This window comes from Tachypleus tridentatus, chromosome 8, assembly GCF_004210375.1.
Source record: "Tachypleus tridentatus isolate NWPU-2018 chromosome 8, ASM421037v1, whole genome shotgun sequence".
In the NCBI taxonomy this organism is placed as follows: Eukaryota; Metazoa; Arthropoda; class Merostomata; order Xiphosura; family Limulidae; genus Tachypleus; species Tachypleus tridentatus.
In genome coordinates this window covers 88,352,080-88,372,425 of record NC_134832.1, presented here as the reverse complement: position 1 = coordinate 88,372,425, position 20,346 = coordinate 88,352,080, and the positions used below count along the sequence as shown (strand labels likewise).

The 20,346-nt window shown below is 33.0% G+C and overlaps 1 protein-coding gene and 1 long non-coding RNA gene across 15 annotated transcripts in view; one reads left to right on the top strand and one right to left on the bottom strand.

Moving 5' to 3' along the window:
- The window catches only part of LOC143222881 (EH domain-binding protein 1-like), a 139,611-nt gene that overhangs the window by 107,881 nt on the left and 11,384 nt on the right, over positions 1-20,346 (top strand). For 13 of the 14 annotated variants that reach the window (XR_013012566.1, XM_076450012.1, XM_076450011.1 and 10 more), the window contains 2 exons: positions 7,629-7,702; positions 9,889-10,003. Coding sequence is in view for 13 of the 14 variants with exons in the window: in XM_076450012.1 (XP_076306127.1) it covers positions 7,629-7,702; positions 9,889-10,003 (189 nt within the window). In the remaining variant the exon portion in view is untranslated. Of the gene's footprint in view, positions 1-7,628; positions 7,703-9,888; positions 10,004-15,117; positions 15,154-20,346 lie in introns of all 14 variants that reach the window. The other variant, XM_076450013.1, reaches the window with a different exon arrangement.
- Positions 3,269-19,845, bottom strand: LOC143222883 (uncharacterized). The gene is made up of 3 exons (XR_013012568.1): positions 19,728-19,845; positions 17,605-17,672; positions 3,269-5,275 (listed from the first exon to the last, which is right to left on the bottom strand). It is a non-coding gene; the product is annotated as an uncharacterized LOC143222883 (long non-coding RNA).

Below are 20,346 nucleotides of genomic sequence, written 5' to 3'. Positions count from 1 at the left end.
CTGTTGGTTTGCATGGGGGAGATCTGTATGTTACTCAGAAGTTAGTTGACTGAAAGATAATGTAACTACACAGTTTTCTTCTACACTGTGTCTTTGTTAGCAGTATATTGGTATGTTGATTGATCTGATTACTGAAGTTCAAGATTGGACATGAAAGGCTGTTAATTTTTAAGCTTGTTTCTCTGTGAATGCTCTGTATATTAACATGAATGTGGAATAATTCTCTCATTTTCTGTGTCTACCACACTTTTGTGTGGTCTATGTTTATATGGTGTCCAGTTATAAATATGTTTGGCAGTGTTATGTGTTCTCATGATTCTTGCATCAAGTTTATGTTCTTTGAATCAACCAGAATTTGTCATGGTCTATGTTAATATTGTACCAAGCTTTAAAAGCATTTGCAGTAATGTCAATGTTTTGTATTTTCATGAGTCTTGTACTGTTTTTATGTTCTTTACTCTAATGAAACTGTATCTGTCAGTTTCTTCAATGGATGTTTGATGTGTTTAAGGATGAATTTCAGAGTTCTATAGACCTCCAGTACTTTCTATGTTAAACATTTTGACTGTGCAATTTAATTTCTCACTCACGTTTGGAATATAATGAAAGAGATTCTGGTGTTGAATAGTCCTTTACTGTTGGTGGCCATGCCCACACAAAAGTACTCTTTGAGATCCATGTCTTCACCCTGTTAACATATTTCTTCATTCAAAAAACAAACTTCAATATTAGTAATGGAAGAAGTCACCCAAAAATTGTCTCCAACTTCTTCTGTTGTCCAGAAGTATATTAAACATTTCTTACAGAGCTGCAGATCTTATGAAAAAGATCCAAGTGTTCAAGAGGCTATTGTAGTCTATGTGGGTGTGTGTGTGTGTATATATACACACACACACACACTGCTGGACAAAATCTTAAGGCCAGTGAACATAAAAAAAAATATGCATTTTGCATTGTTAGACTCAACCACTTATTTTAGTAGAGCTTCAAAAGATGAAAATAAAAAACGTTTTTAGCATTTAATAGGGAAAATGTGAACACTATGAAATTAGCCTAAATACACGCTGGTCAAAAGTTTAAGACTATAATGAAATGAAGCATTAATTGGTAAACACGTAACGAAATTTAGTCATTTGTGTTGTCAACATCTCTTACTGACATTTCCTATGTTACATTGGGATGAAACATGGCAAAGGCTAAAAAGTCGACAGAGCTTGAATGTGGTAGAATTGTCAAGCTGCAAAAGCAAGGTCTCTCTCAACATACCATTGCTGGTGAGAATGGGCGTAGTAAAACTGCTGTTGCAAATTTAAAAAATCCTGAGGGATACAGAATGAGAATTTAAAGTGGTCGGCCCAAGAAAATTTTGTCGGCGTTGAGCAGGAGGTTTCGACAGGTTGTCCGGCAAGACACCAGTTGATCGTCAAACCAGATTAAGGGCCTTACAGATGCAGAATGCAGCTCAAGAATAATAAGACAGCATCTACGAGAGAGGGGCTTTAAGAACCGTAGACGTCTTCAAAGGCCATGCCTCCTTCCACATCACGAAACAGCTCTGTTAAACTTTGCCAAGAAGCACCAAACATAGGACGTAGAAAAGTGAAAGAAGGTTTTGTTCTCTGATGAGAAAAAATTTAACTTCAATGGTCCAGATGGCTTCCAACGTTACTGGCATGATAAGGATATCCTAAAGGAAACATTTGCTACACGACACAGTGGAAGAGGTTCCATCATGATCTGGGGTGCTTTCTCCTTCCATGGAACAACAAAGGTTCAGGTTATACAGGGGCATCAAACAGCAGCTGGCTACATTGGCATGTTGGAGAGAGCATCCTTATTGACTGAAAGCCCTCGCTTGTGTGGAAATGACTGGATCTTTCAGCAGAACAATGCTGCAATCCACAATACCTGCAGTACAAAGGACAGTATTAAAGGACTCTGCAAAGATGCAGAGCTACATATATACATAGTTCAGTTTTGTTTATATTTTTGGTTGTTTGTCTTAAAATTTTAGACTAATACTCATGCCATAAAGATAACAGTGCTTTATTGATGAAACCTAATATGATAGTTTAAGATTGTAGGTGACAGATATTTTTTATTTTAATTAATTATTGTATAATAACCAGGATATTTGTAGGATTGTAATTTAAAAGTATTTTCTTTGTTGTTATTTAGTATAAGGGGTTTTTCAATTGATATATAAAAGTTGGTAGAACTAATCCTGCTTTATATAATGAGTTTAGCAATACTTTTGCATTATGTACAAGTCAAAATGCAAAACTTTCTTTAATATAAAACTAGAGTTGATTCCATATACTTGTGTAAGATAGGATACCATAACGTGTTTCATTTGCATCTTTTCATATGAATATATTGAAGCTCTATACAGACAGATGAAGACAGCATGTTTTACATGTTTCAAGTAAACATAGTTTTTATACGTTTTAATCACTAGATGCCAAAAATGTGACAAGGTTTATACTTTCTGTACATATAATGATTTAAAGTTAGGATAAATATTTCTTAGAAGTGGTTTAATCTTGAAAAAGTGCTTCTGATTTTTTTAATGTTTCGATTTGTGATTTTTTTTGTGATACACCAATATAGAACCTCCTCATTTTAACATTATCATTAGGAGCCATGTGCACCTAAGAACATTGTAGGTAGGGAGTGTTACAACCAACTAGTCAAGAAGCACTTATGCTAAATGATTACAAATTTAAAAACTTTGAAAGTAATTGGTAAAATAAAATAACTATGTACGTTGGAAAGATAGACGTTGTCTGGCATGGCTAGGTGGTTATGATGCTCAATTCGTAATGTTAATGTAACAACAGTGCGTTAAGTTAGTTAAATCATGCACAATAACTTTATCTCTCTGTTAAAAAACTGCCTTAGTCTGGTTAAATATGATTCCACCATAATTTTCTTTCGTAATTAATGAGGGAAGAATCACGTCAACATATTTTGGTAACCAATCATCCACCTTTGTGACATTTCTCCTTTCTTTGCCTAACTGCTCCTAAACACCAAAGCAAGGTGGCACAACTAAAAGAACAAAGATAACACCTTTCCTTTTCAGAGTGGCCATTAATACACGACAGTTGACACTCAATAAAACCTGCTGTTGCTGTTCTTCTGGTGTTGAAGTTATGTTAGAACCAATTTTCATTATTTTTATTTCAGTTAGCACTGAAGCCTATATGCCTTGTTAAACCTGTTCTTCTTTGAAATAGCCTTGTTTGGCACTATAATACTCTCCTTTATCTTACTGAATGACAAGCCAAAGATCGGCAGTTAGAAATGGTACTTCTATGACCCGAGTCATATGAAATGTCTCTGCATTATGGTTGCAGCAAAGTTATGTTGATTCACACTGTAATAAGTAATATGCCCCTGTTTAATAGCTTCTTACTAAAGACATGTCAATATTCTCCTTCATTGTCATGTTCGAGTCAGAGAGACCAAGTTCTTATATGATAATGAATTTCTTGTATATCTGTGACCTATAATCATAATTAACCCAGATTACACAGTAATTACAAATCTTTTTATCTAACATGAGTATTTAATTATGAAATGTCTTGTATAGACAAACAATGTGTGAAAGTCAAATACAGTAAACAGCTGTTGTTCGATTCGATTTTACATATTTCTTGCTGTGATTGTTACATCTATGTCTTGATAATATGTAAATCAAGGACTCACTCAACTTGAGTTCATGCATTTAATAGACTAAAGACAAAACATTGGCTTACTTAAGCCATGAAGGAATTAAATAATAAACAAAATGTTGAGTATTTGTTTTTTTCATATGACAGTCTAATAAAGTTTTTTGGTATACTTACAGGAAATCAGTAGTTTATGGCCAGTGAAAAAAAAAAATTATTATCCTTATTGTGATGTATGTTGCATAAACTACTGACGAGTAGACTCTGAAAAGAAAGTTGTTGTTTTTTTGGCTTATGTGGTAATTATTAAGAAGGTTATTATTTTGTAACATTTACTAATGAGATAAACAAATGAGGTATTTGAATGTATCTCAGAACAGCTGGTATGAGTATTAACACTTTTACTAATAAAGTAGAGAACAGCATTTAAACTGTCTTATGTCATCTTCAGGTTAACAACGAGAGAGTTTGCAACTGACCGTTGTCAGGAACAGTTGCAAACTCTATCTTTGGTAACTTGAAGATGACATAAGAAAGTCAAAACGTTGTTTTCTGCTCTATTAGTAAAACTGTTAATACCCACACCAGCCATCCTGAGATACATTTTTACTTCAAATGATTATCATAAATTGAACAATACTTGTGATTGCTTTCAGAATTCTGCTGGTTTTTAGTTTTACAAAATATAAGTTGTTTGAAGGTTAACTCAGTGTTATTAAGTTTAGTTTGAAGTTTAAGTTGGTGTTATTAATATACGGATTAGAATGTATGTAAACTTTAATAGACAAATTATTTTGCAAATATGAATTTTTATTTATGCAGAAACTTGTTTTTTTTTACCATATATACTAGGAAGTTTGTACATAATCAAGGTTAAAGTGACATTGATGCTTGGTATTATAACTCCATTTTAGGCAGATAGTTAGCTATATCATTGCTTATACATCTGGTTCAGTAGTACTTTCCTTGCCCAATAATTAACTTTCAGATAATGTAGATGTCCTTGTCTTCAACCATATCTGAAAAGTGGGCAACAAGGAAGATAATCACTTTTATACGTGCATTGCTAAAGGAAGGGAATTTTAATTTTTAGAATAAAGTTCATCAAACTAATTTCTATTCAGGATCATTAAATATGATCTTGAAGGAAACTAGTCTAACTTTTTTTTTGTGTACTTTACATTAAAATTACCATATTATTGGGTATATATACATTGACATCATTGGAATTGAAAGGAGGGCAAAGACTGTATTTAATATTTCATGTACAGGATTATTTATTGATTTTTTCATATACTTTAGTTACGTATAATTATTTAATCATTTTAGATTTAATTCATTTTTATAAGTTTTTCAGGTTTCTTGGTTACTTATAGATTCTTTTACATGCTCATAAATGTTTTATGATTTTTCTTGTTCTGATTATTTACATGTTATTTCAGAAAATCTTTGTATTTAAAAGTTGTTCTTGTCTTCTTTTACAAATTATTTTATGTGTGCTTGGATGTTTGTAAATTAATTTTTCTTGGTCTAGCTACTTCTTCCATGGGTCGGTGATAAGTTGATGGACTTAAATGTTGAAATCCGCGGAGTTTGAATACCTGCAGTGGAGAAAGTGAAAATAACTTATTATTGTGTAACTTTATGTTAAAACACGACAAAATGGCATAGCTATGTAACATTTAAAGTATTTGTTATTTTTAAGGGTTTCTTTCATGAGTCTTATGATATTCTTCCATTATTTCAGGTATTTAGGTAATTTCAAGTGTTTTAGGTTTATAACAGGTTTTTTCCTCAGTCTTTTAATAATACTTTATAATTTTTCTAAAATATTTTTCTTATGTTTTGTTGTTTATAGTTTATCATGTGATGAATATTGATTATTTCAAGCATTCTTAGTTTTTATAGTTGAATTATTCTACATTTGTAATGCATTTATCCGCAGTGAATTACATTAATGTTCTAAGTGTAAGCACCTAAAATTAGGCAGTTAACTGATTAGGTAATAAAGTTATATTCAAGGTTCTCTGACAGTGGTTTAATTTTGTTTTTTGGTTTAAATAAACGATGGTTTAAAGTAAGCATAGTTGTACACTGTTTTCTTACAGAGCAAAAAACTATTTGTTGTTATTTATCTCTCCTGGATATGTTTTATGGGCAAAGATTCCTGCAAATTGTCATTGGTTTGTATTATCAGGATGAAGATCGTAACAAGTCTTCACTACTGACAAGAAGTGCTAGTGAAGATGATAGTTACGTGACAGTAGGATTGTTGAGTATATGAAAACATGGTTTTGTCTTTTTTCTTGGGGGTGTTTTGTAATAAAAATTCCTTGCAAATATGGAGCCCCCCAGTGGCTCAGCGGTATGTGTGTGGACTTACAACGCTAGAAACCGGATTTCAATACCCGTGGTGGGCAGAGCATAGATAGCCCATTGTGTAGCTTTGTGCTTAATTCAAAACAACAGCAAATGTGGATGGTAATTGTAGATCTTATCTGAGCTTCATCTGTTGGAAGATGTTAAAGATATACAAGATATCAACATTTTCTTTAGGATTGGTTACTCCAAGTTCAGAACTTTCAACAGAAAACTGCTTTGACAGGCCTTCTGTAACTTGTTAACTTTGTCCATCAGGTTTTGTTTACCTAATTTCCTTGGCAACACTGGTAGATATTGGAAGAAATATTGTTAACCAGCAATTAGTTTCTTTTTATGCCATATTCTTGTTAACTCAACAGTGTAAATTATCACTGGCAGAAATTCTTGAAAAGTCCACTCAAGTTCTAACTATTATATTTGAAAATAAAGATAATTCCTTTACATTCACAACCTTGTTTTTTTTTTGTCAGTAAATTTTTAGTTAATTAATGCCTCAACATGTTTCTGAGGCATGGATGGTCATTCTTTACTTCAATGTAGCATGAGTTAGGTACTTGTAATAACTTCTGTTGTTCTTTAATATTTTGTTAAACCTTGATTGTGGTAAAGTTTTCCATAATTTCACCTTCCTTGAATTTGGCTGTAAGGATCACTTATCTTTCCTGAGGATAAACTGTCAGTTTAAGATAATCAGTCAATTTATTAAGATAGTTTCTGCAAAAGTAGAGCTATTTTAAGGCCCCACCAGAGGGTTGTGAGTCAGGTGTTGATTATCTTTTGAATGCGGTTTGACTTGATAACGATTAACTCTTAGACCAGTCTGGTTATTTTATGGTGTTGTAAAAGTCAGTTAAGTGCTGGAACATATAACTGCCAACTTATCATATCCAAAGCTAAAATATGTGGTCTCTCACAATTATTCTCCAAACCGTTGTCTGTGTCATGATTAAAGAAGCCTATTATGCTTATGCAGGTATTTGTAGATTGTATTTTTAGTATACAAAAACAATGCCAATATTGTGTTGAATGATCCCCCATTCTTCAGTACTTTACACTTATCCATGTGTGGAGTACACAAAATGCTAAAAACTGCAACAGATCATTTTCAAATATATTTCAAAATGCTTCAAATAAACAACACCTTTCTCAGCTTTGTTTGTATGGCTTCAAAAAAAAAAAAAAAACCCAAGAAGTGTGATAACAGGAGTTTTGAGCCCAAAGTACAAATACAGTCTTTAAACCATCATATGATGCACAATTCACCTTGTATGCAGCATGTCAATAATTGGTATTAAAGTGCATTTAAGAACTGATTATTCCAACAATGAAACAAGAGTAAATGAACTAACTTGTGCCTTTTACAGATGTTCATAAGTTCTCATTTTATTACTGATAGGGTGTGTATAATCTTCAAACAATAAAACTGAGTTTCGGATGTTTTGTCTGCGTGTACATCATTAGTAATAGAATTTTTCTTTTCAAGATTGAAGTATTAGTATGAAAAGTAATATTAGCAACATTGTAGAAATGCCTGGTTCATGTTTTATGCATTACTTGTATGTTGTCTTTCAGAGAGAAAGAGGAAGACTTGGAAAGAAAATTTGAACTCTTGAACCGGGAACTACGGGCGATGTTGTCACTTGAAGGTATGTAGTCAGTTGTAATTAAACTTGTAGACTTGTAACATGTTTGAACAGTATGTAACATCTGTCAAATTACGAAATGTTTTTAATACCATTAGCTACTTTGAGGTCCATATATTATATCATATTGACTAATTTTATATTTTGCAATAAAGAACCAACAAAAATTGAGTAACTCACTAATTTCCTAGGCCCAGCATGGCCAGGTAGTTAGGGCACTCAACTCCTAGTCCGAGGGTCATGGGTTTGAATTCCCATCACACCAAACATGCTACCCCTTTCAGCCCTGAGAGCATTATAGTGTGATGGTCACTTTTACTTTTCATTGGTAAAAGAGTAGCCCAAGAGTTGGTGATGGGTAGTGATGACTAGCTGCCTTCCTTCTAGTCTTACACTGCTAAATTAGGAAAGGCTAGTGCAGATAGCCCTCATGTAGCTTTTTGCAAAATCCAAAACAAACAACTAATTTCCATAATAGCATTTTTGTTTAAATTGTGTTTGATTTGTATCATGAGTCACAACGCCCACTCATCCCACCCTTCAACACTACATATTTTCCTCCCATAACTTTGGGTTACAGTTGAACAATCTTTTAACGAGGCTTTATTTTATAACATGAAAGTAAACGTTGTTGAGTGGTGTTAAACACCTACATATACAGCAATGATCATTCAGTATAAAGTGTTTATGTGGGTCGAGTTATAAGCAAAAAAAGTGATTTTTGAAAGTATGTGGACTGTACTTTATTCTGAATTTAAATCAATACAAGTTAAATAAACTACCTTTCATGCACACATACTGCTAAGTTGCTCTTTTTAGTCATATTCTTCGTTTCTTAATAAGTTCCATCATAGTTATATTTTCCATGTAAACAGAGGTTTCATAACTCTCTAAGCCCAAGAACCCAAAAATGGTTTTATATCCTGACTCAAGCAATCCACCCAATAGTAACTTCACTAATAGCCCACACTATTGTAACTTTATCAACAGCTTATATTAGTAACTTTGATAACAACCTACACATTTATAATTTTACCAACTGCTTAAACTGTTAGATATTTCCGTACCTTTTCTACAGCTTACACCATACGCATTTTAATTTATCCAGTAGGTTATAGTATCAGTTTTCTAATGCTTAATCCTAGCAGTGTTATCATTAGAGTGTGCTAGTAACTTTTTACAATGGCTTATACTTTTAAATTTTCTGACAGACTATACACCTAAGTTTTTTCAGCAATCTACACTATTGGCTTTTCAAACAGCCACACTAATATTTTTTTCCAACAGCTTACAGTATTAACTTAAGCAAGGCTTAGTAACATTACAAACAATCTATGCTTTTAAATGATCCAATAGCACGTACAGGTAACGTTACCAACAATCAAAACTGTTAACTTTTCTGATAGCTTATAATGTTAATTTTATAAACGTTTGTAGTCCTAGAAACATTACAAACAGCTTACACATTTTTACTATTTCCAAAAGTGTTAACTTTTCCAACATCTTATTTAAGGAACATTACTAACAGCTTACAGTATTAAGTAATTACAGTATTACAGTATCAAGCTACATGCAGTATTATTTATATCACAACCCACACAAGTAACTCTGTCAACAACTTAAACTAATATTTTTGTTATGAACCTACAATATTATATATAGTAACAACTTGTATTGTTTTTAAAGTGTGAAACTCCCAACCAGTGAAATATGAAACTCTTTACGTCTTACAGTATTTTTGCATTTGATCATTTACAAAGCTGTTGAAATAGTTTGGTGTTCTTATTTCTTCTGACATAAAGAACTCGGTGCTTATTATTCGTAAAGGCACTGGAATTAGATAGGGATTACAACAAGTTTTTCCACAACCATAATAATTGTCAGATAGTTTATGCAGGACACCATAAAAGTAACAAATTATCAAAACTTGCTTTGTGACTTTGTTTTTCATATAACTCTACTGAAATTCATACAGTATACACAATTTTAACACAGTTCTATAATTAATATTATCATTTTCTTCTATCCATATGTTACAGCTCAAGTTAGTTTTCCTATCCTGAATTGCAATCTGTATCAGAAAGACATGATTTCTATTTTGTGACATATTGGCATTTTGTGTGTTTAGTTAAAACAGTGAAGAATTGAAGTATTTTAAATGTGTTAAGAATTTCTTTAATGTCTTACAGATTGGCAGAAGACAGAGACACAGAAGAGACGAGAGAAACTACTATTAGATGAACTGGTGGTGATAGTCAACAAACGTGATGAGTTGGTTCAGCACCTTGATACACAAGAGAAAGCGTAAGTACACCACAGTCTAACCTCTGATACCTTCTGATGTATTCAACATCTATGAAACTCCTTTGTTGTGACCGGTTTATAAAAGTCATTTAGAAATAATGAGAGATTGGTGTTTATAATGACCTCATGTCTCTCAGAAGTTGCTCTTCATGCACATAAGAAAGAACAAAAATAACACATGAATCAATGCTTAATAACAGAGTGCCTTTTCAGGAAAATACAAAATTAGTAGAAACTCACAAAATATTAACTTCATTCCTCTTGTATGGTTGATATTGTATGTTTGATTATAACTTGAAAAGGTTTAAAGCAGCATACATACATATATACACAGTGATGTGGAGCAACTCATTTTGTAATTTTATGCCTTCAAAAATTGAATATCTTGTACATCGTAATTTTTGAAAGCATGACTGCTATAAAATGCATAAAGAAGAATAATTTAGTTGTTTCAGTTATATATGAACTTGTGTTGAAATGTAGATAAATTATGTAATTGTACTCAACATGGTTCTTGATATTAGTTTGGACCACAAATTATGAAGTAGATTTATAAAGTTCCTGAAATAAAATAAACTAACAGATGTGGGCTTTTAAAATATAATAGTAATGAATATTTAAAGTACTTTAGTTTTGTAAGTAAGAATGTTCACCTCTTTCGAGAGCTGAGTGTGGCATACTAATCAGGCTGCAGTTCCAATGATCTGAAGTTCAAAGCACAGTGTCGCAGGACACTTTCAAGGGTGCATTGTGATTGCCTGATGAACCCCAATAATGGGCACATGTTTGGTCAATAATATAGATATAAATAATGTGGTTGACAAATAATATGGCATTAGAGACAATAGATACAACATGGTTGATGAAAGATTGGTTACATTCTTTGCTACTTTCATTCATAATTTCTTATAATTCTCATTCATTTCAAAGAGCTGGACAAAATCCTCTGGATACCTGGTACTGCTGGCTGACTGCCTTTCTTTTCTGGTCAGCTGTTCAAAATTATGGACAGCTGTACTTGAATTGTAGGGGCCTCAGACCTGTTTTTTTTATTATTATTACTTGCGTACACATGAAGTGCCTTTCAGAATGAAAATTTCAATCTCATTTCTTAAACTTAATTTTTCCACATAACTGATCTTATATTAAACATAGAAACAAAAGCCCTCCAATGGCACACTGATATTTCTGCAGACTTGCAATGCTAGAAACAAAGGTTTCAATACTCATGGTAGACAAAGCACAGATAGCCCATTGTATAGCTTTGCACTTAATTCAACTAGGAACAAACAATAAAAACAAAAATGCTAAAATTATAAAGTTATGAAAACGTTAGACTTCTAAATCAAAATATAAATACTTCATTGAAATAAATGCATATAAAGATACATACAGAAACTTAAATATGTATAAATTGCACTTTTCACTTTCCATTAGTGTGTACTGCATTTTACTCAACTACTCTTACTTGAAACTAATTAAAACTTGTAATTAATTCTTAGCTTAACTTTATTTACAAAATTTGGTATTTTCAGAATAAAACTATCAAAGTTTAGGACGTATAAGGTCACCATGTACTTCAAGAAAGATGATTTGATGAAATTTAAAACGTTGTTGGCAGCTTTCACAGCTGTTAATATGTAGGTAGGCTCATAAATGGCATACTTGTCATCAACTCCAGGGGACGACCCCTAGTGTTATAGATTGAGATGTGTACATCTATGGCTGGTGTTCCTCACTTAAGACAGTATATACTAATGGATTTACGCTTTCCATTACGAACTACACGACAGCTCCTAATTATTACGTCATTTTTCACTCAACTACTGACTCCATCTGCTAACTCTTAATTACTAGGACCCCTGCAATAACTTCTGATCCTTGCAGGTGTTGGTCCCAAGAACAAAAATAACCAATTCGAAACAGAAGACTAGGGTAAGTGTTTTTCTTCATCTGCGAACAAACATAAAAATTGTCATCTTGAATTTCAGGGTAAACAAATTAGGGGCATAAGCCAGGGAAGCAGTATGCGTCTCCCTGAAAGAACAGTATTAAAGGAAATGGCCTGCTGACATCCTGTAGCGCCCCCACTGAGACAAACTACGAAACGTGTACTGTTTTCGTCAACGAGGTTTTTTATCTGAGGATGTAAGAGATAGAATATTTTTATTTTAAAATGTAAAGTGCGTCGTTTTTACGATGTGCAGGTATGGTCTGTATTGTTACAATTAAAAGGCAGTTTTTGGTATGCCATAGTACAGGTGGAGTCTAGTATTCCATCTAACTTATAACAGTTTTGAAACCGTAGCACTTGAACCAAGATTCCAAATTTAGTTCGGCATGCTATTCCAAAAAAGTTGCTTATTTTGAAGTTTATGGCCCTCTCATTTTTTAGCAACAATCCAGAGTGAAAAATCGAGGTAGTTTTCATTTCTGTTTGTTTCAGTCTCAGCCAACTTTTTCACGTGTTTTAAATTCAATGATTTGTTTGCAACATCACCTAGAAATCCATTAAAAAAAAGATCTTCTCTGGCTAATTGTTTAATGTAGAGGGAGCCCAAAAATCACAGTGGCAAATTCCTGAAATACAAGTAAGCAGTTTTGTTATTATTTCCGGACATTATATAAAACATATTGTGTAGATGTGAGTTTGTACAATATTTACAACGATAATAGGTCATACTACTACCACCTGCGGTATGGCCAGGTGGTTAGGGCGTTCGACTCGTAATCTGAGGATGGCGGGCTTGAATCCCACTCACATCAAACATGCTTACTCTTTCAAGCGTGAGGAAGTTATAATCTTAAGGTCAATCCCACTATTCCAGAGTAGCCCAAGAGTTAGCGGTGGGTGATGATAACTAGCTGCATTTCTCACTGCTAAGTTAGGGACTGCTAGCGCATATAACCCTCGTGTACCTTTGCGCGAAATTCAAAACAAACCAAACTATTGAATATTCATTTTTTAAAGTTCATTTCCCAGACAAAGGACAAGTATCTCACCTTGTTTTTATCATAAAACTGTTGAATATTTTTAAATGTCAAAATTCATCTGATGTGTTATTTAGAAATGTTTAAACTTTTTACTGTAAATGTAAAATACGTGTTAAAAGAAGCCACTGAACAACTCTACAATAATCTTATGTATGTCCCACGTATTCAAATCACGACTTGCTATTTAAATCCAATTGCATTGTTACAAATTATAAGTTACGTTATCCAAAAAAGTTGAGACCCCTTTACGATTTTTGAATCAATAATACTTTGCCACATTGCTTACTGATTAGTTTATAAAGCCCACACTTAAATCATATTATGGAAACATCATTCAACTAGAGGACACTTATTAGAGCGCATACCTTCGCCTTGCAACATTCATCATATTCGGCAATTAAAAAACACAAAAAGTGCCCATATGTCCATAATTATTAACGGAAATGGACCGTATTTGTCAGAAGAATATGTTCACCAATTTTTTTCTAAATACGATCATTTGTAACTGAGTTATAAAGCAAAAATAGTGTGAAAAATCGATCTCCATGTTGATCGGACATTTCTTAATTTTTGTGACATTTCTCTGACCTTGACCCTCCAAAAATTAATCACTTCTAGTTTGAGTCATGTTACAAATGTGTTCCAGCTCTCGTCTAAATCCATTTATTCATTTTCGAGAAATACACAAACACACAAGGGTGAAAATATAACCTTCATTCACATTTGGTGAGGGAGGTGATAATGACGAACAAATACAGGTGTGTTATATATCATATGAGGTGAGAACTTGAAGTGAGAAGGCTCAAACCAGAACCAAAGATGTGCCATTTGTATCAAATACGATCAACAGTACTGTTATTCTGAAGGTTTTGAAGCAGATGCCTTCTCCCTCCAGATGAGAATGAAACTGGTAAAAGTGATCTAAGCTAAGTTGCAATTCAAATGTATCCTTAAGCAAACCAAACTGTACAGACACTAAACACTTAAGACTGAACTCGGATCATAAAAAAAGTATTCAGACCAAATGTGTTTGGTGCCCCAGAATTCTTGTAACACTTGAAGCACGAATCTTAGAATTTGTAATTACACACACTATTGGTGTTCCTTTTGACGCTCTATAATGTAAACGTTACCTGAATAAAAAGCTGTTATACATGACTAATGCCAAAATACACATATACAGCAGTAGTTGCACAAAAAAAAAAAAATCTTATGAAATTGGCTTTCATAAGTCTAACAAGCTTTACTGTTAGGAATTACTGTAATATGACTACACTGATCAAATCTTATTTTGAAGGTTTGTCTTCCAGCATTCTTTATAGAAGTATCCATGTGTTGTGATTTAACAACGTAATAAAAATAGTAGTAAGTACCACTTTTTTTAATAATCTACCAGCATTTGTTTGTCAAAGTACGTTTTTCATTATCTTGTAACTGTAATTTTTAAGCAATTACCACTAGCCTCTGAATCATACGACCTCAAGTTGTTTTTACAGGCATAAAATTAATCACAGTGTAACTTATCGCTTGTAGAACGAAAACGCATATTTTTTATCATTAATTGGTGTTACCTATTTTGTTGAGTAATATACCTCTGTAGATGGCTTAGCCTAAATAAATGGTTTTTTTTTATTGTATTAAACTTGGGTATTCACATCAAGATTTAATGGGCTTTACTGCTGTGTACAAAAACTCTTTCGAAGTGTCTCCTCAGCATGTTGTTCTTTTACATTAGTTTTCGGGAAGATGATAAGACATGATATTGTGAAACTAAGTAGAATCGTGAGAAAAATTGTGTGTGTGTCTGTTTAATATAAACGCTGGTCAGTTTTATGCTTCGTAGAAAGTCCACACTAAAATGAGCTTGGCAACATTCAGTGCTATAGATAAGGATGTTTCTTTCAGAATGATAAAAACTATTGATACATTGTCCATAAAGCAGACACGAAGGGATATCTAGTTTACCATGTGTTATTCAATTTAGCTAATCTCGGAGAATTTCATAGTCGTCAAATATTCCCTTTTCTTTTTATTAATTTTGAGGTTACAGGGTCAGAAAATGAAAGAGAGACAGCGTTAGCCTAGTGAAACTTAATAAGGATTTTTTTTTATATTTACAGAGAAGAACATTTGTGACCCACCACAATATATCCCAGGTACATCTTATGAAAATCCTTATAGCAATATAATACACGATTTATCCCTAATACGTCTTTCAAAAATATAATGCGTTTCTTGAAATATGGGAAAAAGGTTTTGTTAACATGATAACCTACGTATAGTAGTGCTTTATGGACGTGAGTTCTTTTTACTTATGATCACTTCATCTTAGAATCTTAACATCGCTTATTGTCGTGCAAGTTATTTTTTTAGTTCGTTACGTTCGCCATTAGTATTTTATGATAGGATGAAAGTAATGTATAGATTTGTTGTCGGAATCTAGAAATATAAATTGTGTTGACATTTATTAATAATCAAAAGATAAATACATCTGAGTGGTTATCACGGCTTTATCAAGATTAATTTTTCAGTACCTCGATGTGAAGAGAGACTACGATATACTTTACTTGGCCTTGTAGTGTCATTATGTTGAACCCCTACTAAGTTACGATGATATCTCGACAAGACGAATAACCAACTGGAGGAAAAAACTAGTGGCGTTACGTACTAAGAACTGAATGTACGTCATAAAATCGGGAATTTTATAACCTGGTGTTACATGTAAACGTTTGAGCCTTACTAGTTTGATGTGATATCTACATGTATAGAATTACAGAGACGTGTGTGTGAAAAGAATATGTTGTGATGCGTGTTTAAAGTGTTGTTGATATTATTATAATGTAAAAAAAAAAACGAAGGGGCACTTTCATATCTGTATTTCATTTGTACAGACAACTCAGTAAAAAGACTTACTGAGAAACCTGGGAATAACATTGTGTCTTGTATGTTAGAAGAAAAGTACTAGATAAGGCAGGCTTATTGTAGTTAGTGTAACAAATTCTTATTTTCTTTCACCCCTGTTTATATGAACTAGCTAGGTATGGTTCAGTATTTAACAGACATGACCTGACAGAGGCTGTACATAACCTTGAGGTAAAGAAACCTGAGGTAAAGCTTAAAACTTTTCTAGTTTACTTCAGGATAAACGATCCCAAAACCAGGATAAAAATATCCATTGAATTTGCTTTCAAGTAATTACAGGGTTAAGCTCGAGGCATATATGGTTAACCTTTGAATGAGTAACATTAAGGTCGAGATTAGAAATTATTTAAGAAAATTTGGAGTCGGTAATTGTAAAGTTAAGATTGAAACAGGTAAGTTTGGTTGAAGTAAGTAAATAATATTGTCGTGAAAGGCAGACACAAATATCCAACGCCCTCCAAAGATTAACATGGAGAGGAAAACCACCACAGAGCTCCCAGACGCACTCCGTGGGCTCTCAGGGTGCATTCCAAATTTGGTTGCGATCCGTTAAGAAGTGTAGGCGTATATAAAGTACTAAGACCAACTTTAAAATATGCGCTCTCTACTGTGCGTAGAAGGCTCATGTTTGTGTGTAAAATCTGCTTTGCACATATGGATAAGTAATAGAAGGAAGACTGATAAAGAGAAAAGAGGTGTTTTATTCTTTATGTACAATAAACACAAATCGGTAAAACAAGGTGACGGTAGGAGGTCAGTTTACTAATATTGTTTTGCAGTTTTTGTTATTTTTTATCATAACGGTAGAAACCGAATGGTCACCTCCTACTGTTTATAGACTGAATAAACTGTTGACTGTGGTTCGGTATGATTGTAGATGAAGAGTATCTTGCAGTGAAGCAGAATTGTTGTCTGCATGTCCACTTTCAACACATTTTTCATCATCTCAAAACATGCACACTTGGGGCCTCTGTGAATATCACAGAAGGTTGAAGTTAATGCTAAAACCTCTATGTCAATACCAGGAACTGTGTGTTCCCTGTACTATATTATTGTCTACCAACTTAGAAGATACTCTTAGTGAATAGGGAGTGACATGAAGGAGAGTCATTTGGACTTGTCCATCCTTCATGCCCTCAGTTTTTGACCGATCTTAATCAAACTTGCCATTTATCTTGTGTCATTCCACGAGGGACCCTGTATCTTCCCTCGTGCAAGGAGCAGGTACCCCAACTAGTTTGTAATATGGAAGACTAGTTTAGTAGGTGAGTGAGTCTCAGTTCATGGTTCTTGTTGAATTTCAGTGTCAACATTTGAGATTCGTCATCTTGAAATTAATATTAAATAGCGAGTGTTCTACTCTTACCATAGAAGGGTGATTTATTCATACCTAACTGTCAGAGTTTTCCAAAATAAACTGGGAACTTTTCTCTATGTGAAAATAATAAATATAATTATACTTTCACTAGTATAAAAGCCTGTCAAAAATGACGGGAAATTATTGATGAAGGATTAACGAAAATAACAGAATTTAGCTAAACCGAATTTATCTTTACCTTCAAAATCCACTTACACTTCACATATTTCATTAGTCTTAAAGTAATTCTTTAATCATCACACTTTTAGTAAAAAAATGAAAATGTTATCTCGAACAAAAGTAACTGTGCTCTCTGAAAGAGACTTACATAGCATTCTGGAACCTTTTCAGTGAATCTTGGGTGGACATTTCGAGACAATGTTTGAACACCTTCGACTGTACAAAGGATAAAATATAATTGATAATAATAACTGCTTATTTTGCTTTATGTTTTAAGGCCAAATATACAATATATGTGTTTAAAATATCAAAGTATTTGTTAGTTAACATTTATTCATTACTGTTGTTGTTTTTAAACACTGACTATAACGTTAGCAATAGTAGAACTATTTGTGTGTAATTTAAGCATTAGGCATAATATATAAACGTAACGTAAGGTTGAAACATTACTTGGAAAATTTTATTTCATTTTAGGCTGCAACTGAGTGTCTTAAAACTTCTTAATTAGACGCTTTTGCTCTTATATCAACAAAGAGATAACAAGAATTAAAAAACTTTCTAAAAATCAACGTGAATATTGGACATTTAACATAAACACCACATTTGATCTTAGAACATTCAAGTGATAATATTATTGCTAAGTGACGATAGTACCAAAGAAGGATCATGAACCTGACAGAATGACAAGTCTTATAATTAGCGATGATTACACAAGGTATTTTGTGACTTGGAAGATACTTATAACAAATTTGTTTTTATAATTAGCGATGATTACACAAGGTATTTTGTGACTTGGAAGATACTTATAACAAATTTGATTTCTTTTAATACAAGTTAAGTTTATAATTGTCATATGTATTCACAAAAAAAAATAATATAAAACGGTTAATCCTTAAAGCATGATGGGCATTATTTTCAAATTATTGAGACTAATATGAAGCACGCTCAATATTTTATAATTGTTGTACACAAGCACGAGACAGTTGCGTTGACGAGATTACCGTGTGCAACACGGTCAAGAAATTTGAAAATGATCTTGAAATAATGAGCGATAGTGACAGAACCATGTGGCATTACTTACAGCTTTGACTACGTCCATTGGATGACATCCTGGGATTTTCAACTTAAATAAACAACTAATCATTAACTACTCTAGCAGAATAAGTTGATTTATTGATTTTACAGTTTAAATAAAAGGGAGATGGAATTGGTTAAACGTAGGTTAGTTTTTCGTGTAGTTTTGTATATATATATATATAGTATCATGTTTTCTTTAAATTCACTCTTCTTTGTATCTTTGGAGAACTGACTGGAAACCCGGTCTTCCGGTTGTCGTTTTATACTAGACATATATTCCAGATACATGTTTTTAATAATACAAGGGTTTCTTTAATCTTGGAAGAAAATACACGTCGTGTATATAAAATTGAAATGTTAACAGGTATTCAAGTGCAACATTAAACTTGTAATTATTTTAGGAATTTTAGTTTATTAGGTGTTATTTTCACAACTACAACCTCTATCTTCAATTAAAGGTTTCTCGACTCTTAATCCGAGGGTCGCGGGTTCGAATCCCCATCACATTAAATATGCTCGCCCTTTCAGCCGCGGGGATGTTATAATGTTCGGTCAGTCTCGCTATTCATTGGTAAAAGAGTAGTCCAAGAATTGGCGGTGGGTGATGATGATTTGCTGCCTTTTCTCTAGTCTTATACTTATATTCAAAACAAACCAACTAAATATTTATTATATTCAATTCTTGTTTCTTTCTGTTTATTTGACCTAAATTATTCACCTTCAACTACTAAGCTATTATCCATTCATTTGACATAAACTGTTAAGCTCGAATTTAGAGTAGGCAAAATAAAATAACTAGTTATCTGTCAACTCATTCTTTTGGTACTGCCCCCTACAGCTTCTTAGCTGCGTTTTACCACTTAAATTTTATTAGCTACGTATTCATCAGACGCGAGGTGTAGAATAAACTTAAGGAAGAGAAGTTAAGCCTCCATAAATAAATCGACCCTCACGCGTCATTATTTTCACTAACTTAAAACTGTTTTACAGTATTTATGGAGAGGGTTTATTCATTCAGAACTACGAATTGATTCTTCCCAATTGTACAACAGTCCGCGAGTGATACAATAGCCTACTGAAGTAAAAAACTCCCTCGCCCTCTATGATATTCCTCAACTGCAGGCAGTTAATCTCGTAACCTAATCTTCGAACTCTTATTTCTCACATACTTCCTATTAGTTTCGTATTTCTTACCTATTCAGCTATATTCTGTTAGCCTCGTATTCCTCACCAACAGTCTGACAGTCGCTTATTTCTGGATGTTCACTTTATGAGCTTTGAACTTCTCCACGTACAGTGTACCTCCAAGTTATTTTTCCTTCCCTTTCAAAAAAGAAGAAACTCGTATCGTTTAGTTGTCGTTCTTTATACCCACTCATTATTATCGAGGCTAGAGGAAGGTAGATTTTTTACCTCATACTTTGTATTTACTATATGATGTGCGTGACATTCAAGATTAAGCACATTAGTCATTGAGTATTTAGCCTGTCGGGCATTAAATGAACAGTTTGTGTAGACTTTTATTATCCAAGAACACATGCACTTTCACACAGAAATAAATATTATAAAGATAATATACAATCTTTTAAACCTTTTAAAAACATTTACAAATCTTTTCCTACTTATGTTATTTAAAGCTACTTAAGGGATCTTGGTAATGATAATAATCATAGAACGATCATAACAGTTTTGACATACATGAAATCTGATAAATGTATAAGTAAATAATAATAAAAGTACTTTGTATGAAAGTCCTCTAAAAACGCACATTGTATCTAACAAAATACATCATACAGCATTGTAAATATTGTGT